Source organism: Symphalangus syndactylus, chromosome 2 (assembly GCF_028878055.3).
Source record: "Symphalangus syndactylus isolate Jambi chromosome 2, NHGRI_mSymSyn1-v2.1_pri, whole genome shotgun sequence".
NCBI lineage: Eukaryota > Metazoa > Chordata > Mammalia > Primates > Hylobatidae > Symphalangus > Symphalangus syndactylus.
In genome coordinates this window covers 100,212,268-100,240,036 of record NC_072424.2, presented here as the reverse complement: position 1 = coordinate 100,240,036, position 27,769 = coordinate 100,212,268, and the positions used below count along the sequence as shown (strand labels likewise).

The following is a 27,769-nucleotide window of genomic DNA, read 5'->3' as shown; positions in this document are numbered from 1 at the left end:
TTTTTTTTTTAATGTGTAAAAGTTTCCACAAGCAGGAATATCTTAGGGTCTTTTATTCTCCCCTTATGCCAAGCTCCTTGCAATTTCCCCCAAGCCTCTTTATTACCACATTCCACATTTAATTAAATTTATGCAGTAAGAGGTTCATGCCAGGCCATTTTCTTTCATGGTCCACCCCTTCTATAGAGTTAGTAAAATATCTTATTTTACCAAAAGATATTATGCATTAAAAAATATATTACTGAATGCATTTCTGAATGCCTACTATGTGGACATATTTATATTATTAGAAGAGACTTATTGTAGGCACTGGATGCACAATTACAAACTATAGAAAAAGCCTTCCAGGGAGCTCATATTCTAGGAGGAACTTACTTTTTTCTTTTCTTTTTTTTTTTTTTTTAAGCTAACTTAGGAAAAAAATACAGGGAAACAAGTAAAACTTTATTATCCTAATTCATCCCAACAAGGAACAGTTGTGCATTTCTGTACTTTCAACAGCTGAAATAAAAATCTTGGCCAAGCACACTCCAGGTCAATACCCTAATTAGCTCATGTTCACAATAGCTCACCTTCCTTTTAATATTCTCCAACAAGTCATCCTGTCCTTGTTTGAAGTAAGGATGCTGAAATTCTACAGGACCATCTCTTTCTTGCTTTACAATTCCAGAGTCGATATGTACTACTTTACGGAAACCATCTGAAAAATATTCAAAATTCAAATGACTAAAATAAACGAGTCAAAATTTGGTGGTGCTTGTATGGAATAATTTTCCTTTATCACCCTAATGGGAAAAAAAATGGCTTCATCAGTAGCTGATAATAGTACTCCAAATAAACTGCTGTCCATACTCACACATATTCAGTTGCCTCACAAAGCTTGCCATGTTATTGTGCTTGAAATATTTGGGAAGAATTTCTTTTGCAAATCGCTGCTCATCCAAGACCAGAAAACTTTGGCCATTCTGCAAGGGGAAAAAAAAAAAAAGAAAAGAAAAAGTAAATTAGTTAAGTTCCTATGACACATGGTGATATATTTATACATCCCAAAACTGTCTTGAGTAGTCCAGTCCTTCCTTGATGCCTTCAGACCAACATTCTATTCTTGACAACAGGAACAAGAAACGAATTGCAATTAAGCAACAAATTGCAACTAAGCTTTTTGATGTCAACCTCAAAAGTTTAGGAACATATCTCAAACCAAATGCCACATCACACTCTATGGTGAAATATTAGAATTTCCATTAAAGCAGAAATGAGAAAATGAAATACAATTATGTAGCCAGCATAATTAACATTGTTTTAAAACTAGTGCAATTAAGACCAAAAAAAAAAAAAAAAAGATTTTGAGAGGAAGTACCATTTTATAATTATTTGCAGTAGACATAATTGTATCTTTGTACAATCAATTTAAAAACCCTTTAAGAATTCAGTAAGATATGTGGTTACTAAATTAATATTAAAAGTCACTAGTGTTTTTCTCTACAGAAAACAAACACCTGGAAACACTACAAAAATAAAGTAATCAAAGTAACATGGTACTGGCATACAGACAAACATATAGATCAATGAAATAAAATAGGCCAGAAATAAACCCTGCCAAAGGATTTTTGACAAGAGTGTCAAGACCATTCAATAAAAAAAGGACAGTCTTTTCAACAAATGGTGCTGGGAAAACTGGATATCTACATACAAAAAAATGAAGTTAGACCCCTACCTGATACCATATATAAAAACTCACTTCAAATCAATCAAAGACCTAAACACAAGAGCTAAAGAAACTTTTAACAATAGTAGAGCATAACATTAGATTTGGCAATGATTAAATGTAACACTAAAAGTACAGGCAACAAAAGCAAAAATAGACAAATGGAACTACATCAAATCTAAAAAACTTTTATGAAAAGAAGACGACCAACAGACTGAAAAGGCAACCCTCAGAATGGAAAGAAGAAAGTTCAAATCATATATCTCATAAGGAGTTAATATCCAGAACATAGATAGAACTCTTAAAATTCAAAAAGAACAAAAGACAAAAAAAACCCCAAACAACCCGATAAAAAATGAGCAAGGACGTGAGTAGATATTTCTTCAAAGAAGATACACAAACTGCCAATAAACAAATAAAAAGACGGTCAGTAACACAAATCATTAGGGAAATGAAAATCAAAACTAAAACAATACACCACTTCACACCCATTAAAATGGCTATTATCAAAAATGCATAAAACAAGTGTTGGCAAGGATGTGGAGAAATTGGAATATTGGTGCATTATTGGTGGGAATTTAAAATAGTGTGGTTGCTGTGGAAAACACTATGATAGTTCCTTGAAAAATTAAACAAAGAACATATAATCCAGCAATTCCATTCCTAGGTATCTACAAAAAAAAAAAAAACCACACACACACACACAACAAAAAAAAACAACAAAAAAACTATAAAAGCAACGACTTGAACAGATATTTGTACCCCATGTTCACAGTAGCATTTTTCACAATAGGCAAAAGGTAGAAATAACTTCAGTATCCACCAACACATGGTGAAATATATATGGATAAAGTATGGTATATACATGCAATGAAACATTATTTCACCTAAAAAAAGAAATTCTCACAAGCTACAACATGGAAAGAACTTTGAAAACATTATGCTGTGAAATAAGCCAGTCACAAAAGAGCAAACACTGTACAATTCCCCTTATATGAAGTTTCCATAATAGCCAATTTCAGAGACAAAAAGTAGAATGGTGGTTGTCAGGGGCTGCGGGGAGGAAGGAATTAGAAGTTATTGTGAAATGGGTATAAAGTTTCAGTGTGGTAAGATAAAAATTTTTCTGGAGATGGATAGTGGTAATGGTTGCCTAACAATGTGAATCTAACTTAATGCACTTAAAATGGTTAATTTTATGTTCTGTATATTTTACCACAATTAAAAAAATTAGAAATTAAAATAGAATAAAAAATCCTAATAATAGTAGAAAAATGTTAAGTATCTAAAAATAAAATTTAAAAATATACAGGAACTTTAAAAATATTAAAACTATAGAAATATAAAAGACAAATGCAGTATTGTAAAGGTGTCAATTCTCTCTAAATTAACCAATACATTAAATTCTCTCTTAATTAAAAAAAATGATTTGTGGAGTAAAGATAAATTGATGCTATCATAACCAAACTTAGGTACTTAAGTTCATTTGTAAAAATAATTACATAACGACAGGCAAGAAAATATGGAGAACAACGAGAAGGAGTATTTTAACCCTACCCAATATAGATTATAAAATTATAGTGTTAACAATTTAGTACAAAAGAAGAAGTGATTAAATAGATGAATGGACTGACTAGAGAGGATAGATGAACCAGCAAATCTATCTGAGAATTTACCAAGTAATAAGTCAAGATGGCATTCAAATAGAGGGTTAATCAGGACAGAAAAGGATTAAGAAATTTTCCATTTGGGAAGAAAAATAAGAGCTCAATGTCATCTCACTCTTTACAACCAAGCTTTTGGAGACATGACATAATAAACCCAGAAGACATACAGATAAAATATAAATTTATCCATGGAGACTGCTAGTTTCTTACTCTATCTCTACTGTCCTCTACTTTCTTCCTAACAGAAACACAATTTAGAAGAGACCCAGACTCATAAATGAAGAATGTAGAGCAAAACAAATAATGATTTTCCCTTATTAAATTAAATTTACAACCCTTGACAATAACCAGTATTGGCAACTAGGTAATTATCAAAATTAAAATGCAGACATCTTTTCCTATCTTAAAAGAACTTTCCCTCTTCACGCCTTCTTTTTCAATCTACCCATTTGTCTTTTCCTTAACTGCAAAATTTAACAAGCAGGTATTTTAAACCCCCCTTCTCCAATTCAGGACCATCCACTTACTCTCACTGAAAACTGCTTTTGGTTCCCTCACTCGACTGAAACCAGATTTCTAAAATGTCAAATATCAAATTCAATGCCCCCTTTTCAGTCCTGATCTTCCTACACCTCTCTCTGGCATTTCATTTGGTACAACTAACAATCTCCTCCTTAAATGTTCTACTCTCTGGGCTTTGACGCTAAACACTGTTGAGTCTCTTACCTCTCATATTTCCTTTCAATTTTCTTCCACCTATCAAATAAGAGGTAGCTGTGTTTTCCAGGTTTTTATCCTTGATCATGGCACCATTCATATTCTTTCCTCATCCACAGTAGGGTATCTTATTACTGACTTTATTTTATATGATGATAAACACATCTACAGCTCTGTCCCTGATCATCTCAAATTACACACTTCAATTTAAAATTGTTTACATTTTTTACACTGTTCTTTAACTCAGTATGTTCTCAACCCATTTCCTGTTTCCCCTGAAGTCAATCTTTTCTTGTGTCTTCCATTCTAGCAAGTCCCTTCCCCACTAAGTTACCCGACTACATCTGATGTCAAAAAAAAAAAAAAAAAAAAAAAATGAAGTTAAAAACTCTCATTCTAACAGCTAGTAAGGGGGAAACATTAAAAACATTCCCTTTAAAAATTAAGAACAAAGGCAGAATCCCATGATAATTGCTTCTATTCACTCTTAGTTACTGCCAAAAGAAAAACGGAAGGCATAAAGGTCTGAAAGGAAGAAAATAAATGTCAATCACAGATACTATGGTTGTACTCAGAAAACTGAAATCAGTAAAACGATTTGCTCACTGATTTATTATCAATATACAAAAATTACTTGTATTTCTAATTACCAGCAACAGCTAGAAATCTATTTTTTTAAGTCAAGAACACCATTTACAACATATGTAAGATATCCAGGAAGAAAATGAACAAAGATCCACAAGGCCTAATAGCAAACATAAATCAACAAAATGAATTTAGAAATATGCCTTGTCATGAGAATACACAACACAGAGATATGGATTTTCCCTAATCTGATTTATATAGTTTTGATGCAATTGCAGCAAAAATCCAAAAGGCTTTTTTTTTTATGGAACTTGATTTTAAAACGTATCTGGAAAAGCTAAAGACCAAAAATACTTAAGGCACTCCTGAAGAATAGATTACCCTACCAAAAGACTTTTTCTGAAGCTATAGTAATTAAGACAGCAGAAAACAGGCACAGGATAAACTGTCCAATGGAATGGCATAAAGACTCCAGAAACAAAACCACTGAATGTTTGTGTCCCCCAAAATTCTATGTTGAAACCCTTGCCCCTGATATGGTATTTGGAGGTGGGGCCTTTGGGAGGTAATTAGGTTCAGAGGAGGTAATGAAGATAGGACTCCCAGGTTAGGTTAGTGTCCTTATAAGATAAGAGAGACCAGAACACACACACACACACAGTCTCTCTCTCTCTCTCTGTCTCTCTGTCTCTCTCTCTCTATGCCATTGGGAAGACACAGAGAGAAGGCAGCTGTCTGCAAAGCAGAGAAAGCTCTAACACAGGAGCTGAAATGACCAATGCCTCATCTTGGACTTCTCTGCCTCCAGAACTGTAAAAAATAAATTCCTGTTGTTGAAGCCACCTGGTCTATGATCTTTTGCTACAGCAGCCCAACTGATTAAGACAATATTTATATGTACTTGCGACATAAGACAGAAGTGGCAATATAGATCATTGGAAAAGGAAGAACTACTCAGTAAAGGTGCTAGACAACTAAAACGTAAAAAGCCACAAACTGGAAGATATGGCCAAAACATAAACTCGAATATGTAGAATATATAGGAATTCTCACAAACAATAAAAAACCAACAGAAAAATGGCAAAACAAACATTTCACAGAACAGGAAACACAAATGGCCAACAAACGTGAAAAGGTTTTAGACCTCATTAATAATCAAGAAAATATAAATCAAAACCTCATTGAGACAATGCTTTACATCAATTAGATTGGTAAAAAGTAAGAACAATAACTAATACACAGTTTTGAAGAGGTAGATTAACAGAAAATCTCATACATGGCTAATAGCGGAATAAGCTGGTGTGATCTCTTTGGAAGATAATTCGCACTATCTTGAGGTTAGACATTTCATATCCTATATCCCAGCAATTCCTGTGAGTGTACAGACCTTAGAGAAACTCCTGCTTATATACACCAGGAGAGATATACAAGAATATTCCTAACAGCACGTGACACAGTTGATCTCTTTCCTGAGCCATTTTCTTTCATTAACTTCTGTGGGTTCACTCCCTTGATTTTCCTTCTTTTTCACTGTTCCGTCTCAGCCTCCTTTGCTGGCTTTTGTCTTCATACTCTCTAAATGTTGGAATAATACATCTTTTGGTTCCTTCTATCCTCACAGAAGACGATTTCATTAAGTCTCCTGGCTTTACCAGTTACAAGGTCCAAACTCCACCCTGAATGCCAAAGTCTTATACTCAACAACCTATTCAACATTTCCACTTGGACATCTTGGAGTGTGGAAGTCAGTCAAGCTGTTCAAAAATAGTCCTGTTTTTTTTCTAACACTGCACTTCCTCATCCCTTTTGAAATTAGGTGTGGCCATATGACTAGGCATGGTCAAAGTTAAGAAAAATTAAACAATTTTCAAGTTGTTTCAAATACTACTAGAGATCCATTTTTAATCTCAAAGTTAATATGCCAAAAAGAATCTCTAACATATCTTTCCTCAGCAAATGGATTTATCCTGTAGTTCAAACCAAATTTATGAATCATTTTTGTCGTTCCTCCAACCATAGTCAATTTATCAGCAAATCCTGCAGCTTTGCCTTCAAAGATTTCAAAGCTACTTTTCAATACCTTGACTGCTGCTACCTTAGACTCAGCCACCAATATTTTCAATACCATATAGGAAAACTGTGATAGTCTTCTAACTGGTCCCCTCATTTCCAATCTTCTTACTATAGATCTAGGGCCCTATACCATCTGCTCCTGCCTACCTCCCTACCCTCACTCTCCTAATTCCCTAAAGATACTCTAATCACATGGGCCTTCCTGCTTCCTTGAACAGCCACATTCAAGGCCTTTCCTTTTGTCATTCCCCTTTGGCCCATCTTTTCTAATCATTTAGATCTCTCCTCAAACATCATCTCCTTGGAGAGGCTTTCCTCATCACCTTACCTAAAATATCCACAAATCCTAGTCTGTTTATAGGCCAGTTATCAATTTATTGCTCCAAATTCATTCTTCATTGTCTGCTCTACAAACATAGAGCTAGGTTCCTTAAATAAATATCTTTCTTTTTCTAGGTGCCATGACGTTAAGGTTTGTCAGCAGGGGATAAAAGAGAGATATTACAAGAAAAAGGAGTTCTTTTTCCTGACTCATGTATCCTTGGCAAGCTTCTGCAGCGGAGGCAAGTTCTCCAGTCCCTAGCTCTCGATATTAATTGTGGTCAGCAACACTCAAAGACCATCAGCTTTCCCTGGTGCTCCCTCTCCCTTGGGAGGTTTCAAAGTAGAGTATCTCTAACAAGATATCTCCCCATAGTTTTTAGGGTACTCCAGAACAGGGATTTATAAACTTTTTCTTAAAGGGACAAATAGTAAATTAGGCTTACAGATTATAACATCATAACTCTAACTTTGTAGTGAGAAAGCAGATATAGACAATATGTAAATAGATTGGGCATAGCTGTGTTCTATTCAAACTTTATTTATAAAACAGCTGGCAAAAGGACTATAGTTTGCCAACCCCTGACCTAGAGGGCATATTTCCCAGCAAGTTTTGAAGGATGCATTTCCAGTAAGTTCCACCAGAGCAACACCAGTGACTTCTCTGCTACTGAGTCATGGTCATATTTTTTCCAATAAGGTAAGAATATTAGCCTTGGCAAAAAGGGTTCTTACTTGGGCACTCTATCTCAGCCCTATCAATAGTGGCTGCTTCTTAAAACTATTCCTGTATTCTTTTAATTTTCTTTAATTTCCCTGATACAGTCAGTAACTCTATTAAACTTACCCTCTTGAAAATACCTGTGGCTTCTGACTTATGATTGCATCTTAACCAACACACAGTTTGTTTTTTTAAAGGCATTTATCACTAACTGAAATTATATTGATTGTGTTTTGCTTGCTTTTAATTTTTTTTTTTTTTTAAGAGACAGGGGTCTCAGTATGTTGCCCAAGCTAGTCTCAAACTCCTGGGCTCAAGCAATCCTCCCAACTCAGCCTCCCCAGTACCTGGGACTACAGACATGCACCACCATACCCAGCTTGTATTTGCTTACTATTTATTGATATCCACCGCTCAAATGTAAGCTCCATAAAGGCAGGCACTTTGGTTCACTACTGAATGAATTCCTAATACCTAGCACACTATTAGGTCATAACAGATTCATAACAAATATTTGTGACTGACTAAACTGATCTTTGGCCAAATGAACTGAATTTTTAGAATTTCAACTATTTGATTACATAAAATAGGGAGACGACAATAATCTCTTGCTATACCTGTGCTCACTCTCTCTCACATACACTCCTTATTCATTCACATCACTCTATCTCTGCTTATTGTATTCCCTCAGTCTCTATTCTAAAATTAGTAAATAACTTCCTTGAGTGCAAATATTCACCTTCCTGTCTTTTAAATCTGTGAGGTTCAAGCAATACAACACAGAATCTCCCTAAGTATTTTACAAAGATTAGAAAACTACTACTGAGTGAGGTGGGAAAGATAGGCATCTTCTCCTTAAACCTTACCCACAAACGTTGGCAAGGGTCCAAAGAGTAGAAATAGTCGTTACTCTCCAAATTAACCTTTTGGCACTCTTGTTACAACACTCAAAATATTCCTAATAATCTAATACTTCAGCCACATTACTTTAAAACATTTTTTGGAAATTTGTGACTTACCAATCTATAATTTTTAATATGCACCAGCCACTCTTTTAGAGTCTTTAGCTCATTCTTTCTCTTATATATACAAATAAAAATACTTGAAAATCAATCTTTCAACTTTTCTGCAGGTCTATCTAAGTTGGATTTTACCCCCATCCTCCCACACTTGTAGTCTTTCTTATTTTCACTTTGCAATACTAATATAATGCAATGGTTGCTGGGATGTTCAAAACAATACTAGCACTTTGTGAAGTCCAAGGGCCTACTGCTCAAATTCATCCAAAACAGCTAGAAAACAATGGAAAAATTCTGTTTTTGCTCTCTCTCCCGCCTACCTACTTCCTAATTCATCTCTGCTGACATGAGGCAGATAGAGAAGCAGAGAATGCCAAAGGGCACAAAAAGGGGGAAAAGCTGGGTATGAAGTCTTTGATGGAAATCACTTCATTTTCTCAAACAATCTGAAGAACAGAGACAAAGGTAACAACACTGACAAAAGGATGACCTTCCAGTTCTTTCCTTCTTTTATACTGCTTCACTTCAGCATACATGGGTTATAACATTTCATTAACTTGTAAAGGCTGTTTTTTACTATATAACTTCATTTAACCTCTACAGCCTTGTCTCTGAATATCAAGTTTCACCAGTTGCTTCCAAGCTAATATGTGCCCTCTCTTTAGGACACTTAAGATTTAAAACAGCTTTAGGTCGTCTGACAGTACAATCTCTGTACTTGATTCTGACAACAGACTACCAAAGCCAAGAACAGTTATATAAAATTTTACATTTAAAGGAAATGTTAAAAAAAAATGAAACTTTTCATTTTTGTTTTTCAGAAGAGTAACGGGAAAATGGAAATACGTAAAACATACTTTCTTTTCTTTCTGTTTTTTGCTGCTGTTGTTGTTTTGAGACAGGATTTCGTTCTGTTGCTCAGGCTGGCTTGCAGTGGTGTGATCTCAGCTCACTGCAACCTCTGCCTCGTGGGCTCAAGCCATCTTCCCTCTTCAGCCTCCTGAGTAGCTGGGACTAAAGATGCACGCCACCATACCTGGCTACTTCCTGTATTTTTTTGTAGAGACAGAGTTTCACCATGTTGCCCAGGCTGGTCTCAAACTCCTGAGCTCAAGCAATCTGCCCATCTTGGCCTCCCAAAGTGCTGGGATTACAGGCACGAGCCACCACGCCTAGCTACATTATGCTTTCTTAAAGACAGTCTGGAATTAAGACATTTCTATTATTTTAGAGTCAATAACACATTTAAGTATAATTTCAATTGTTCAGATTATTATATTCTTGTATTTAATGGTGAGAGGTATTAGTTCACTTTTCAATTTTGTCATATTGCAAATTTCAAGGAAAATTAAAGTTATGTAAGTCTCCAGAGATATTATCCAGAGATATTACCAACTGTGTTTTCCAAAACACAGTTGGTAAGAGTTTTTTTCTCTTGCCTTACACTCAAGATAGAGAAATAAATTATTTTCCACCATTGAAAAAAAAAATTGCACAAAAGGTTGTCTGGTTCCCAAAACAACTGCTTCTTCTAAAAGTTCTCAATGATTTTCATAGTATAAATGCTAAATTACCTCAACAGAAACACAACACAAGTTTGAAGGAAACCAGAAACCACCATAAATAGCAACTTTAAAAGGTGAGAGTACCTGGGTGCCAGTGGCTCACGCCTGTAATCTCAACACTTTGGGAGGCCAAGACGGGCGGACCACTTGAGGTCAGGAGTTTGAGACTGCCTGGCCAACATGGTGAAACACTGTCTCTACTAAAAATACAAAAATTAGCCAGGCATGGTGGTGCGCATCTGTAATTACAACTACTCGAGACGCTGAGGCAGAAGAATCGTTTGAGCCCAGGAGGCAGAGGTTGCAGTGAGCTGAGATCGTGCCACTGTACTCCAGGGTGACAGAGTGATACTCTACCACAAAAAAAAAAAAAAACGAATGTGATATAGTGTGATATAGTCTCTGCCACTTAGAAATTCAAAGCCTGTTGAGGACTATTATATCATCATTCCTACCACTCTCATTACATTTTCTAGGGATTTCATTTATTCATCAAAGAAAAGAGAAAGATGAAAGTAACTTATTTTGGTTTTTCCACCTAACATTATTGTTAAAGTTTTACTTTTCAGTGTTAGCACTGCTTTTAGAAAAATCCATGGAGAGCACGAGTGAGACAGCTGCCCAAGCAACTAGGCTTAGCCCTAGACAACATTTATTCAGAATTGTCCATTGACTTGTGGCAAGCAACATTTTGGTATAAAACTAAATATGTCAACTTGTATTAAGTCTAGTTCTATTGGTGGAAGACTGATCTGGGAGCTCAGAAATCTATTAGGGTAGGGGTGTCCAATCTTTTGGTTTTCCTGGGCCACACTGAAAGAAGAACTGTCTTGGGCCACACATAAAATACATTAACACTAATGATGGCTGATGAGCTTAAATGCAAAATTGCAAAAATATCTCATGTTTCTTTAAGAAACTTTATGAATTTGTGTGGGCCGCATTCAAACCCATCCTTGGCCACATGTGAGCCTCGGGTTGGACAAGCTTATGTTAGTGTGTTATCTCCAATCTTGGCGAGCTGTGTAATTATGGATAAATAATCTCACCTGTCCAATCCTCAAATCCTCATCTATACAATCATGAGGCTAACCCAGATGATCTCTAAGATTCATTTCAAACATAATTTTATCTTCACCATTCCTACCACTCCATTTCATTTTCGAGGGATCTCATTTATTCATCAAACAATTATTAAACACCTAGTGTGTCTCTGGCACAGTGATCTCACTGAGCTTACATTTTGATTGTCCCACTGGCATATTAGAAAATTAGTTAACACATAAGCTTAAAGTTATAATGGGATTAAAAAATGGTTAGGTGGCCTGTTTATTTGGCTTAGAACTCATAGAATGATGCATTTACGGATCAGTACGAAACTCTCCACATTTGACACTGCTCAGAAAATAAGAATGTTATTAAAACACTGTTACTAATCAGAACTTAATAGGCCTACCCGACATGATACTCTGATTAAAAGCAACTGCCAATATATATAACCCCTATTTCTGGCCCATAAAAGACAAAAAGGTATGATAAGGTCAGCTTTCGTGGGGAGAGAATCTCAGTCCAATCTCTTAACAAGAATACATGTCTGAGTAACAGTCTGTGCTGATCCTTCTTGTCAACTTTTAATCCTTCTAACTGATGAAAAGCATGAGACATGTGTTTATTTTAAGTACATGCTAGTGGCTGGCTTTCTTATTTTCACCTAGCTTTGTACAATTGTACAGAATTCATTAAATGCTTAATATAAACACTCGCGCCCCCTTACTCAACTCCAAGCAGGGAGTGGGGCTAAAAGGATAACTCATTTGCTCATAAGGGACACACAAAAATTAAATCCTAGAAGGAAGTCAGAAAAAAGAACAAATAATAACACAAGGCAAGTTATGGTATTGCAGAAGTCAAAACTTCAGGGTCTTAACATGGTGCTCACTCCCTGTTAAGATAAAAGTAAATAAAACTGAGAGTTCCCATAATAGGAGGAGAACAGGAAAGAAAGGAGGACGGGAGATAACATTTACTCAGCACTTAACAGGTGCCAGGCACTATGCAGGTAGTTTTCACTTATTCTTCTCAATAACTACACATATGAAAACATGCCTCAATAGGTGATCATCTACCATAAGAGTTAACCACTTCCCTTCATAAAAATGATTCCAACAGCCTAGGAGTGTATTCTAATGCACATGTACTGTGGATGTAAATAATCATTCTGCCTAGAATCTTGTATTTGGAACTGAAATAGGTCTTGGGTCACCTAGGCAACCCATCCACCTTATGAACGATTTAACTTAGGCCAGACAAGATAAAGGGCTGGACTAAGGTCATCCTTGTTTAGAAGCAGAGTTGAGATCAAACCAATAATCAACACATCGATATGCCCCTCCGCTGGTAACTGTTCAGCGAAATTTAGTAACTACTAAGTTACTGACCACCTATTAGTACTTTATTAAAACAATCCTAATAATCCGATTATACAAATAGCACAGAATCTCAAAAGAATAATTAGTTAATTTCTATATATTTTTAAAACCAACTGATAAGCAGTAACCTGCGTTTGAACATATGTCTATTTCCCTGACTGCTCTCCACATAAAGATCCCAGATGCAAAGCAGTGTTGAGGGAACGGCGGGGGGTGATCGGTCGCTGAGGTAAAGATCACCTCCTATAAAGCCCCACGTTGATGATCCTGGCCCTGGGCCCCCTGTCCCCTCTGCGATTTGTAACCCCTGAGCCGCGCGGTAGGACGGAGGATGAGTGTGCAGTAAAGAGGCTCCCGCGCCCTGGGCTCGCCGATTCCCCTCGCGACGCCAGGCCGGTTCCGAACGCGGACCGGTCCGTTAAGGGGCTGCCTGGGCCGCTACGCCCCGCGCGGGCCGCCCCTCCCCCACCGCGGCCTGAGGCGAGCGGCGCTGCCGGCCAGGCCCCCGCGGCTCCCCGAGCGAACAATAAAGGGGGTCCCCCGCGAGGCCGAACGCCAAGGCCCCGCACCGCGGGCCTCGCAGACAGCGTCGAGCCGCAAGGCCGCGAGAAACCACCCCACAGGAGAGCGAGTGAGAAGGCGGTTATTCAGGGGGTTCAGAGGCCGCCGTGGCCTGACCGTACCTGGCTCCAGGTGATGAACTCGTTAGTGTGGGTTTCCTCCACAAGCGTCCACAGCTTGCTGAGGAAAGCCGGCACGTTCGAACTCTGCTTCATTGTTAACGCGGCGCAAGGATTCCAAATTCTACACCCGTACGCGGTGGTAGCGGCGGCGGCAGCTACGGCAGCAGCTCCCCGAGAACGCCCACAACGCAGGCGCAGCACATCTTGGTCCCCGCCCCCCAACCCTGCCAGGCGCGCGGCGAGGCCCAGAAGCCGGACGGCCGCACGTGACGGACAAGTCTCCGCGCTCCGCCTGTGCGCGCAGTGGTTCCGCGCCGGTTCCGTCCCTGGCCAATCCCAGGGGCCGACTACACGACAGAGAAAAGCGATTGGCTGCTGCTGACATGAAGGGGGTGGGAGCAGAAGGGGGCGCTGCCTGCTAATTTGCCTTTTATACAGAAGCCTTGATGGTAGCAGACCTTCGGCTTGGGAGACCGTGTTTGGATATTTCACGTGGAAACAGCTTATGGTTTCTGGGCTGTGGCTGGGAGGCTACAAAAACCCTTCAGGGCCTTTGAGTCATAAGTTTGGCAGGCAAAGTGTGGTTTGCACCAGTTTAAAGAAAGGATCCATTCGCATTAGGAAAAAACCAGCTCTCAAGCATGATGTGCTAGGCCCCAAATTGAAATTCTCTTAAAAATAATGATCCTTGTTCTTACATTTTCACTGGGAGAAAAAGCTCTCTTTAAAATATGTTTATCAAAAAGAGCAGTTTAAATAACTCACTCTGTATTACTTAAAACTGTAAACCAGGAACTGCAATTGATACATCATGTGCTGTTTTTAATCCAGTCAAGTGCCTACTCTGTACCCAGAATAAAAAGAAATAGACTCGTTTCTACTATTTTAGTTAATTAAAATAGTTGTTCCTGCGTACACTTTACAGATAGATTCTTTTTTGCCTGAGAGATTGGTATAGTGGAAAAAAACAATGGAAAAGGAGTCAGTAGATCTGAGTTTAGATAAAGCCTCTTGGACATTTTTCTGTATATTAAAATACACTGGTACTGTCATTTAGAGCAATTCCTTAGCCACCAGTGCCAGTTTTTTCCATTTCTTGACTGGGAAGATCTATCTTTTTACCCATTAAGAGTGTCTTTAATACTATAATGGCTGTGCAAATGCTTTGAAAATATGAAGTCTACAAAATTCGACTTTTATTTTTTTGCAAAAGTCAGCATGTGAAGGCAAAAACTTACAAACAAGTCAGAGATAACATACAAAACTTCAACATAGGATTGGTTTACTTCTTGGGTAAATGTAAAATAGTACTATATATATACATACATATATACATACATATATACATATATACGTACATATATATTCATACATATACATACATATATATATATTCCAATAAGCAAATATTTAGTGAATGCTGCCTTTGTGCTCAGCACTGGGATGTTGGCTGAAGCAAAATCAGATATATGGAGGCCTACATGTGATAGAGGAAGTAATATTTGATGAGCCCTTATATATGCCAAGGGCTTTACATATATTATTGAATCCTCACAACAACCCAATGAACCAGGTTTTATTATCCCATTTTCCCAGAGAAGATTCTGAGACTCAAAAGTTGATTAATTTCTTCAGTCACAGCAAGTAAATGGGAGAGAGTATTTATACCCAAGCTTTATTGAGCTCAAAAGTATGTGCCCTTTCCATTGTACAATGATGACACTGTTTCAAAGCTCCAGATGCTTATAGTCAAATTCAAGAAACAATATGACCACAGTGATCAGCACTCAATATATACAAAAACAGCTAAATGTTTGGTATAAAATAAGTACTAGATAAGTTTAAAAAGACAGATTAGTAGGTTAAGGTGGTAAGGAAGGATTTCATGGCAGATAGGGACCTTAAGTTGGGTCTTGAGGTACAAATATATTTGAATAGCTAAAAGGAAGACAACAGAATGAGAAAAACCAGGAAGCTAATGATCATGTCTGTCTATGGAGGGCAACAGCTCAGGAGGTAAGACTGGCAGTGTCTAAGGAGGAAATGTGGCCTACTTTCATGGCATTATATTATTTTCTTCTAAAAAAAGAAGCTGTGGTTAGATAGAAGCAGAAACTCGTCTTTGGACATTCAAAGCCTGGGCATTCATAGGGCTGGGCTTAGTGCGGTGCCATACTTGGTTTAATGCTCTGTTCTCATCCTCTTGAAATTCTCAATTTTTGAACAAGGAACTCTACATTTTCATTTTGCAATGGACCTTGCAAATTATGTAGCTGACTCTGTTTCCATTGTATGGCATCTTACAGACCGTAAGTTTGAAACAAATGGTTCTCAAATTTAAGCATGCGTCTGAATCACTTGGAGAGGGGAGCCTTCCAGTACGCAAATGAGCAATATCACTTATCGGGTAGTATTTGTAATACTTATAAGGGCAGTGACAAGGATAAGTTATTAACCAGATAAGAAAATCTTGGCACCAGAAAATTAGATGATGTATCCAAAATCATCTAGTTAAGGCTGGAATTGAAACCAGGTCTTTCATAGTCTGAAACATGCTTTTTAAATTTACACCAATGTGCCTCAAACTTTAGCACAGAATCACCTGGACAGCTTCTTAAAAAACAAATTGCTGCTTCTGCTTCCATGGCTCTCAGTAAGTCTGGGGTACAGGTTAAGAATTTTTATTTTTAACAAGTCCCAGATGATGCAGATGCTACTGGCCCTGGGACTGCATTTTGAGAACTGCTGTTATAGAGGAAAAATCAGTAAACTGAGCTTCCCTTACTACTAACATGTACAGACTTATTGTTATGCTTCACTTATTTTTTTTTTTTTTTTTTTTTTTTTTTGACAGAGACTTACTCTGTCATCCAGGCTGGAGTGTGGTGGTGTGATCTTGGCTCACAGCAAATTCTGCCTCCCGGGTTCAAGCTGTTCTCCTGCTTCAGCCTCCTGAGTAGGTGGAATTACAGGTCTGCACCACGAAACCCCGCTAATTTCTGTATTCTTAGAAGAGATGGGGTTTCACCATGTTGGCCAGGCTGGTCTTGAACTCCTGAGCTCAAGTGATCTGCCATCTTGGCCTCCCAAAGTGATAAGATTACAGGTGTGAGCCACTGCACCTGGCCACGCTTCATCTCTTAATAAAATCCAGATGTTCCAGGAATAACTTAAACTACTATGTTTTTTCTATGAACTTATAATTGTTAATATTTATTATAATTAATACATTTTCTGAAAAACTAAGTATTGAATGAAGACTTTTTTGGGGGAAAAAATTATAACTTGTTGGCTTGTTTGCACTTATTTATAAAACTGAGAGGGGAAGAAAACAAAATCAAGCTTTATCTCACAGTTATTTGCCACCTGTAATATCCCTAAAATATCAGAAGAAACAGATTTGCGCCAGTGTCAACAATTTTGACATGTTTATAACACAAGAAGATAAAAATGTCACTTTCTTAAAGGAGTTGTCTCCTATTAACTCCAATTTAAAAAGCTGGATTATTTTCATGGTTCATTTGCAGCCTAGAATGTAAGACTTAGATTTAGAATAACATTCGAAAATATGAATGATCCAGACCTTTGTCTAGGAAATAGAAAAGCATATTATGGAGCAATCTGATGCTTCAAATCATCAGACGATGCCGTAAATTCTGTCCAATCGATTTTGCAAAACTAATTGGAATCAATAGTGCAACCAGTATTAGCTTTTAAAGATTTTTTATTCAAGGATAGGATGATTAAATCCAAAGGTGAACTGCATAGAGGTTTCCACCTATATTGCTATCTGGACAAAGTGTTGATTTTCCTCAATTTTGGAATGACTTAGGGGAACTTAGGCAAATCACCTAACATTTTCTAGTCCTCGTTCCTTATATATAAGATGTGAGTGAAAAGTATCTGCTATACTCACTTCACAGGGTGGTTTTGAAGATCAAATAAATTGTCTCTTCCTCCAGTCCACTTTCACAATCTTTATGGATCTCTTTCTAAAACACAAATCTGAAAAGATCACTTCCTGACTTAAAACTATTCAGTGACTTCCCATAATTTCCAGAATAAATTCAAACCCCTTAAGGGGCATAAAAGGCCTTTTCTGATCTGATGCCACCTACCATTTCAGTTATTGTCTACCATTGTTTACAACGCCTTTCCCTTAGCCACACCTAATTGCTTGTAGTTACCTTACTGGTCGTATTCTTTTATACCTCTATGTATTTCCATAGGCTATTGTCTCTGCCCACAGAGCCCTTCTTCTTCACCATTTTCCCCTACATTCTTCTTCAACCTTCCAGGTCAAGTACAATCCCGTACAAACATAAGTTCTTTTGTGAAACCTTCCTTGGTAACATTTATTATAGCACTTACTACATCATATTATAATTATTTATTTACATGTATTTTTCATTCTAGACTATGAAACTGCTTCAACATAAATACTATGTCATATGTACATTCACTTATTTACAATGACATTCACAGTGCATGATATATGTTAAAATATCAATAAATATTTGTTGAATTAATAAATGAATACATGAACAGGTATTCTTGCACGACTCCCAAATCTGGATTAGTTGTTCCTCCCATGTGCTCCTATAGCTTCTGGAACTTGACCTTCATAGTTTTTACCACACTACTGCTGCTCATTTACTTCTCAGCAACCCTTACTAGACTAGCAGATTGTGCTTGCATTGTTCACTCTTGTATCCTGAGCACTCAACACAGTGCTAATAGTAACATAGGAACTGCTCAATAAATATTTGTTGAATTAATAATTTTAGCTTTTGAAATCCTTTAGATAAAATGTGTTCTACCTAATAATAAGGAAACCCCTTACAATTTATTCTCACAGTAGAAACCTTTTTGTTTACAAGAGAAGAAAATGAAGAGAAGAGCTTAAGGATAGCTCAACTGAGAAGCATGCGAATGAGGAGCTGTTAGTAACTGAACAAATATTCGAATCCCGGAAATGCCAGATGTTAACAGAATGCTATAGAGGCCCAGGTTTGAGGTCACTTATATCTTCAAAACAAATGACAGTGGCAAAATGCTTAAGGACTCTTGAATAGGCTTGTGAGTACGTGAAGAGCTAGAAGACTGTGAAAGTTAATTTTTAAAATTTTTCAAGAAGCTTTCTTCTTCTAAGGCTACAACCTGGGTGCAAAAGACACTGGCCAGAGGAGCTTTTTACATGGGAAATGTGTTAGTACTGCTTGTACCAGACTTGGGCTGGAACTGCTCTACATTAAAACTCCAATCTATGCCAGATGTGCTAGAATCCAATCAGTCATCCAACTAGGGTGACAAACTAGTTCAGGTTTGCACAATACATTTCCAGTTTTAATACTGAAAGTCCTATGTCCCAGGAAATCCCTCAGGCCCAGGCGAACCAGATTGTTTGGTCACCCTAACTCAGCCTCTTCCAGTTATTGATGTTGGACAGGAAGCAGAGGCTCTTTAAGCAAAGCAAAATATTGTATAGCGACAATGTAGATATGGGATCTGGAAACGTGAATGCAGCTTTGGCCTTTCTGGAAGCAGTGTGGAGGCTCTTTCACAGGCACTCCAACAGCTAGCCGATAAATAGAAGGAACTGATGTATCCCCGCAACTCAAGGTCCCCGTGAAGGCTCAGACACACACAGAGAGATGTTGATAAGAAAGAAAATTCAAGGCTAAAAAACATCAAGGACTGGAAACATTAGAAAAATGGAGTGGAATAGAGAAATGGCCTACAATATAAGCCTTCTGTTATTTCCACTAGAACAAAACCATGTTAGGGTTTAAGTTTCTACTTCGCTGGGACTTGTCTTGTTCCAAGAGGAGATGGTGTCCAAGATACATGGAATGTGTTAGGAGTTCATCTTTCTGGAAAATGTGGTTTAAGTGATCATTTTATTCAAATCATTTGATAACTAAGACCTTTGAGGTCCTCAAAGATGAAATGAGCTGAATTATAGGGATTGGATACAGAAATACACTCATAACTTGAATATTAAACTGGAGAAATTGGGTTCAGTGAGGAGGTAGTCACTGTCACAGCTGTGTGTCATGATCTGATAGGTGTCTGTGAAGAGTTGGCAACCATTGGGACATTTCTAACCTCTTTAGAGTTTAGTCATCTACTATGAGCAGCATCCAGCTACCAGCCATAAAGAGAGACGACTTTTCTATTCTGTGCTCACAGTGTGGTGCAGTAGAGTAGAGATGAAACAAATGCTCAAACTGCTACTTTCTTGAGAAGGCATCCTAGGATAGAACTGAATGAATTCTGATCTTTCAGAGAAAAGTCTGCCATTGTCTGAATCAAGTAGTTGCTAGGACCTATTAAAGATTTGCGATCGGGCGCAGTGACTCACTCCTGTAATCCTAACACTTTGGGGAGGCCAAGGTGGGCGGATCACAAGGACAGGAGATCAAGACCGTCCTGGCTAACATGGTGAAACCTCATCTCTACTAAAAATACAAAAAATTAGCCAGGCGTGTGGCACACGCCTGTACTCTCAGCTACTCTGGAGGCTGAGGCAAGAGAATTGCTTGAACCCGGGAGGCGGAGTTTGCAGTGAGCTGAGATTGCGCCACTGCACTCCAGCCTGGACGACAAAGCAAGATTCTGTCTCAAAAAAAAAAAAAAGAAAATTGCTAATTAATGGCAGAACTCTTGATTTATAAAGCCCTTATATATGGTAATTGTTATATTTGCTATAATTTACTTTAAAATACTACAATTTAAACAGGAGTATATAGTGTGGTAGTTAATTGTAGTCTGCACCCTAGGGGCAGTCAAGTTAACAGTTGTAAAACCCGAATTAGGAAGGCATTCTCCAGGGGTGGTTAGTTAGCATATGAAAGACTAATCTAATGCTTTTCCTATGAAGATTTTTTCTTAATGTTTTTTTTTTTAATCAATACCAAAGTTTTGTTAACTAGGGTAATGTATGTGGAAATGATTTCTTTCTTGGTAAAATTAGTGAAGTTCAGGATATGTGTATTGACTAAAAATAGTGTATTGTCTTTCCCCATTTTTGACTAACCTGAGAATGGCATTATCTTGAACTGGTAGCCTATTCTCTTCTCAAGGTGCCCTAACCTTAGGATCCTCATAGATCCAGTGTTCAGGGGATTTAGGTGGCCTGAAGCAAAAGTAAAAATAGAGGCTTACATGCCATATTTCAGAAGTTTTAAAGATTACAAATCAAGCTAACAAACTGTTAAATAAAATATGTTCTAGTCTCCTAGCTTGAAAAATGTATCTTCATAATAATAAAATTAAAAGATATGTGTCAAATCATAGTTTTCAGCCGGGCGTGGTGGTGCATGCCTGTAGTTCCAGCTACCCAGGAGGCTAAGGCAGGATTGCTTGAGCCCAGGAGTTTAAGGCTGCAATGAACTGTGATTTGCGCCAATGCACTGCAGGCTGGGTAACAGAGTGAGATCCTGTCTCAAAAAACAAACAAACAAACTCTCTCTCTCTCTCTCTCTCTCTCTCCATATATATATATAGTTTTCATAAGACACTAGGTTGGCAAAATATTTTTAAATTAACTTTGATCCAAGAAGATCAAATATAATTATTGTTTGGTATTCTGTTGATGGAGGAATGATGTTTTTGATGATTAATAAAATAGAGATATATAATTTGTAGATCATTGTATATTTATTCCATAAAATTATTTTTTTCTTGCCTACATTTCAGTTACCTACATTTTTTCTTGCCTACATTTCACTTATTTTTTCTTGCCTACACTTCAGATTCATTGTCACCGTCAAGGTTGTCACATAACCTATGTTCTATTGGATCAAAGTATTTGAAATGTAGTTTTTTTCAAAGTACAACTGTATTTAACAACCAAATTTGAATATATTTTATAAAATGTATTTCAAATACATGTTAAAAATAGGAAAATTAAAGTTTTTGTACATTTTGTTTTAAAATATTTAGAAATGTCATAAAATTAAAAATTAAATTATAATTAATAAATTTCTAATTTAAAAACAAAATCATTCATATAAATTTGACATTTTAAGCTTAATATTTTGAAACTATAATCAGATTGTATTAAAAGTTTCAAAAAATAAACACTTTTCTCACTCTGAAGCAGCTGGCATGGGCATAAAGTAGTACAACCTGCAAACCTTGTGTCTCAAGGGCATAGGAGAAGAATTTTCCTGGAGCTGTTAGTTGCTGGAATGATGTTTAGAGTTACACTATGCCAACACGGAGTGCTGGATTCCAAATGATAGAAGTGACCGTCTGTTCCTTAATAAATTAATTTTTTGGTATGTGTTATGATATTCAGGGCTCTTTAAGGTGCTGGGATCCAAAAAGAGATTCCTCCTCTAGATTATAAAGGCAATACTGCTACTTAGAGTAGATTTTTGTCACCTGACTTTCTTGAAAGTTAGCTGAATCCCACTGTTCGAATACTGCAACATATTCTATGCAACATACTTCATCAGGTTTATACAGCAGGGTGAATAACTTTTTGTGCCTTCTAGCTAATATATCTTTGCATGTGTGGCAGAATTTCTGCTTTTTTCATGATGATTATTTTAATATTTTTAAAGTATAAACTTCTTTCTGGTGGTAAGGTTTTGGTCAACTCAACTTCACCTAGCTCTAACTCTTTGAAGCTACCAAAACGGTCATTGTGGATAATCAAGTTGGCTTAGATTAGTTCTCAGAAGTGTAAATCTGGCAAAATTTTCTAAATTGATGCAACAAAATAGATCCCTACATTGAACTATGAGTTCAGTTAGCTGGGAAGCTAATTTTCAGTGCTGGGGGTCATAGGTTTTATTGGATATGACTTTGTAGGCATTAGTGGCTAAAGATATATTTCAAGACGTACTAAAAAGTACTATGGCCAATAAAGGCCTCTGAGTATCACTCTATAGAGAACTCCCATTGCCTCCATGTAGGGATTATATCATTTATTTTCTTGATTTATTTGAACAACCTATTATTCCCTCTAGTTTGCATTCATCATTCATACAGGGTAACTCATTTGACAACCTGGTGTCATCCTTCCAAATTTTCTCTATTTACAGTAGGTTATATACGTATTTATATGTATAAAAATAGTTTATTGACATTATTTTTATATAAACCATTTCCCAATTTTTAAAATTTACTTTTAATTGCAGCAAAATATACACAATATAAAATTTACCATCTTAAGAATTTTTAAGTGCACAGTTTAATAGTGTTAAGTACATTCACATGCTTGTGCAATCAATCTCTAGAATGCCTTTCATCTTGCAAATCTGAAACTCCATACCCATTAAATAACATTTATGCTTTTCCTCCTTCCCTCAGCCCCTGGCAACCACCATTTTACTTTCTGTGGTTATAAATTTGACTACTCTATTACCTCATATATTTGGGATCATACAGTCTTTGTCTTTTTGTGACTGGTTTATTTCACTTAGCATGTCTTCGAGGTTCATCCATATTGTAAACATGTGTCATAATTTTCTGTCTTTTTTAAAGCTAAATAATATTCATTTGTATGCATACACCACTTTTTTTATTCGTTCATCAATGGACACAAGTTATTTCTACCTTTTGACTATTGTGAATAATGCTGCTATGAACATTGGTGTATATAAACAATTTTATGCATTTTGCTTTTCTCAGTTGATAACGCATGGTAGAAATTCTTTCATGTCAATTGGCATAGCTATAATTTATTCCTTTTAAAGATTCCATGATATTCTGTGGTTTGTATGCAGCACAATAGATTCAGCCATTCTGCTTCTGATGGGCATCTGCTTTGTTTCAAGGTTTTTATTTTTTTTCCACTCTGAGATGCTGCAAAAATATTCCTTAAACATAAATTATTAAGCATTGGTGCTTTTATTTCTGTGGAGTAGTAAATTCAGATTTTCATGTATAATTTGCATGGCAAATCTATAGATTACTGTACTAGGATATAAAAAGAGCATGCTGCTGTTTAAAAAGCCCTACGTTTGAGCTAACAGAATGCTATTGTGTACGTATCCAACACTATGACACTCCTAGCAACAAGAAATGTCAACGTCATGCTTCTATGGCAATAGCAAATGTTTAAGCAAGACAGAGAATAATCTAATATTTAGTGCTCAGGGGTAATTTCACCTTTGGATAGAAATAAAAGGAGATACCTTTATTCTTTGTTATTTTCATAACACAATGCAAAGCCAGGAAACTATACACTTTATTACATGTGATTTTGGGGGGCATTGGTGGCTGAAGATATATTCTGTATTGCTTTTGGACTAATGTAGCTCTGGTTTACTTTCCACTGAATTAATTCATAATTGTCTGTAACTATCTCTTCTAGTCCTAGCCAGCTTTGAAAAATTAAGAGAGTAAACAAAATGAGCTAGTGTTCTGGTGTTAAGAGATATTTATTGAAATTGAGACCCAGAGAGGTTTGATTACATTCTAATAGGTTCACGATCAGCATGTTCTATATGTGTGTGTGTGTGTGTGTGTGTGTGTGTGTGTTTTGATTCAGACTTTTCCACTTTGAAGCCTATGTCTATCACTTTATGATTTACCCTATGATGACCCTACAAGAATCCAAACCAAATCTGGTATCCCAAGTCTCTTGTATCTGATGTTCCCAGAGTGAGTGCTTGACATCCCCTGTTCAAAGTGGCAGGCTTCCAATTTGACTCTCTTTAGCCTATAACTAGGCTGCACTCCAATTCCCATACGAGAGGCAGAGCCCTGCCGCCAATACCCACCTACTTGGCTGGGCTGATCCCTTAGCCCTTACTCAGGATCTTCCACAGGCTGGCTAAGACCTATAGTCACCAGTTAACAAAACTCTATTCTAATAAGAATTAGAATGTGTAATAAAGTTCTGCTTTTTTATGATAACTATTTTAATGATTTTAAGATATAAAAATCTGCAATAAACCAACAAATGAACATAACAGAACAAAAACATGTTTTGGTTCTCCTGCTTTGGTGCTTAGTGAGGTCATTGTGTGCTCTGATCCTGAGTCTTGTTTCCATCAGATAGATCATTTGGGTCTTGACGCTATGTGTTATGGGCTGAATTGTGTCCCCTCAAGCTTTATTTGTTGAAATTTGAATCCCCCAGTACCTCAGAATGTGGCTGTTTTTTTGAGATAGGGCCTTTACGGATATAACTGATGTAAAATGAGTCCATGCAGGTAGGCCTGATCTAGTATTACTGGTGTCCTTATAAGAAGGGGAGATTCAAATGCAGACAATACACACACCTACAGACTGAGGGGTAACTGTGAGAACACAGGGAGAAGGAACCCATTGGCAAGCCAAGAAGAAAGATCTTAGAAGAAAGTAGATCTGCCAACACTTTGATCTTGGACTTCTAGCCTCCAAAACAGTGAGAAAATAATTTTCCATTGTTTTAGCAACTGAGACTGCTAATGTACTCTCTATAGGAGGACTTTCAACTATACCAAAACCTTGTGACAACCAAAAAGTCCAACTACTCTGGATATTAAAGCAACTTTAATAAAAACATTTTACTAACCTTGTTGATTTATAGTGACTGGATAAACTCATGAACACATTTTAATGGCTATTAATATTTTTTATTTTTATAACCAAAAAGTTAATTGTGAGACATTAAGGCATTATTTTAAGCCTAGGTGAAATGAGAATTATTTCTCCATATTAAAATTAAGATAATCATTGTGAAATTTGTCATTGGGTATAAAAAGTTTAATAAATATGCAACACTTGATACCTAAGAATACAAAAATTGACCGTGTATATTTTAAGTGTTATCAAATGACATTTTCCCTTGGCTAGCCTAATGCTTTTAAATTATCCTTGAACAAGTAATTGGATGGATTTTTACTATTTATTTATGTATTTTTTTAAAGATTTTATCATATACCGTACTTAATTTTCTAGGGATGCAACTTCTAGAAAAGGGAAGATTCAGTTTTGTTTTGTTCAGAACCTTACCAAGAGTTATTCACATCACCAATATGTGCTATTTATTTTCAACTGCACATGTCACTCCTCTGCTCAAAACTTTGCAAAGGCTCTCCATCTCCATCTCTCCACTCCAATTAAAGTCAAAGTCCTTTCAATGCCTACAAGCACCTATGTGATTTGTCTTCGCCCAACCCTGGCCCCTGGTAAAACCTCTGCACCTGGGTTGTGGGGATTGGGGGAAGACTGATCATATATTTCTTCTCTTAATGCTCTTATTTCTTTATAGATGTATTGGAGTCCTTATTCTTCAAGCATGTTGGGAGCACTTTGTCTTAGGGTCTTCGCACTAACAGCTTCCTGTGACTGGAATGCTCTTTCCTCTAGATATTCTCCTCCTGGCTTCTAAGATTTTGCTCAAATGTCACATTTTCTATGAGGCCTGTCCTGATCGGCCTGTTTAAAATTGTAACCTTTTTGATTACTCTCCCCTATACACCTCCAATTTCTTTTTATTTTTTCCACAAGGCCAGGGATCTTCATTTTTTTCTATGGATGTATTCCAGGAAGTGTGCCTGGCACATTGTGAGTATTCATTAAATATTTATTGAAAAAATGAATAAATGAATAAATAAGAGGAGAGCATCTTTATGCAATGCTATCAACTAAGTTAATAACCGGAGTTGAGTAAAGGACTTGGCATAGAGACAAGCTTTATTTAATGATGCATTAGCTCTACTCTACTGCAAGTTAGCAAAGAAATGGCCCACTCCTTGGGGTTCAAGAAAGGGTGTAGGCTGATTCTTACAAACATGAAATAAAAATCAAAGGACTTGATTGCTGTTATGAAACTTGATTCTCTCAATAATAAATACTTGTCCAAGATTTTCCATACTAACTGTAAAAAGCATTTGTTTCACTATTGGAAAATTTTAATATTAATATATTTTGGGAATTCAAAATACATTTGCAGAATTTAAACTGTTTAAATCAATCAGTTTTTGACATTTGGTAACTCCTGCTCTGTTTCTTTAGCTAATTGTGGAAATGAACATTTTGATTTTTCTTATTTTCACTTTATGTCTCTATAATTGTGCTAATTACATAAAATGTCTATTCAGTCCCCAAATGGAAATTATTTTTCCACTTTACTTGTATCAATGGAAGGTATTACAGAAGAAAGAGCACATATTAGAAGTTTGGCAGACATAGTTTTGCCATTATTATTATTATTATTATTATTATTATTATTATTGAGACAAGATCTCCCTTTTTCACCCTGGCTGGAGTGCAGTGACATGATCATACCTCACAGTAGCCTCAACTCCTGGATTTAAGTGATCTTTTACCCTCAGCCTCCTGAATAGCTAGGACTATAGGTGTGTACCACCATGCTCAGCTAATTTTTGTATTTATGTAGAGATGGGGTCTCGCTATGTTGCCGAGGCTGGTGTTGAACTCCTGGGATCAAGCAATCTTCTGGTCTTAACCTCCCAAAGCACTGGGATGACAGGCATGAATCACCATGCCCAGCAAGCTTTGTCATTATTAATGATAGTGTGACTGTGGACCTCTCTGAGCCTCACTCATTTATAAAACCTCATATTTAAATAATGAATTTATTATGGACAAATAGACACATAATAGTAGGTGTCTAACAGATGTTCCGTGATACTGTTGAATAACTCTGAAATGCTAAAATACTCTTTATTTGAGCAGTTCTTCTTAGATGTCTTTTGAGGTTATTTATAATTTTTATTTTCTATTAATGAATGTGCAGCCTTACATTTCATAATATTTACTCCTACACTTCTAAGATATGAAAGATATTGATTAGTTTATCTACTTTTTTTGAGTGCCTATTAGGTGTCCTCGGTCATATTAGTTACACTGACAATTGTACAATACTTGTGGTCCCTGCCAAGAGGAATTTATGATCTAACAAAAACACTAAATGAAAATACACAAAATCATTAGCAAATAATTATTAACCAGGTAACACTGACTAGGTGTACAGCAAAGTTAAAGATCAGAGTGGGTTGAAGAGACTAGAAAATCTTCATGGAATGAATATGGAGTATTTGAATTGGCCCCAATTAACCCTCAGCATAACAACAGCATAAGAAATGGCTTTACACTCCTTAACACATTGCAAGAACAGTTATAATTACTTTACATTTATTAACTAATTTAGTTCTGAACAACCCCCCAGGAGTTAGATACTATTTTAATCCTATTTAAAAGGAAGAAATAAACTAAGAAAAGGTACTGATTAGTAATTGTGATTTTCAATCTTTCACACGAAGTCTATAGAAGGATTGAAAAGGTTTACCAAAAGGCAGATTCTATTATG

General features: G+C 36.7%; 1 protein-coding gene across 2 annotated transcripts in view; it reads right to left on the bottom strand.

Annotated features, from left to right (window-relative positions):
* Positions 1–13,807, bottom strand: part of HSF2 (heat shock transcription factor 2) — a 34,043-nt gene extending 20,236 nt beyond the window's left edge. The window contains exons 1-3 of one of the 2 annotated variants that reach the window (XM_055262850.2): positions 13,489–13,807; positions 857–965; positions 573–700 (exon numbers count right to left, since the gene is read on the bottom strand). In XM_055262850.2, coding sequence (XP_055118825.1) covers positions 573–700; positions 857–965; positions 13,489–13,581 — 330 coding nt within the window. In that variant the 5' untranslated portion in view covers positions 13,582–13,807. The remainder of the gene's footprint in view (positions 1–572; positions 701–856; positions 966–13,488) is intronic. The other variant, XM_055262841.2, reaches the window with a different exon arrangement.
* Between the last annotated feature and the right edge of the window lie 13,962 nt (positions 13,808–27,769).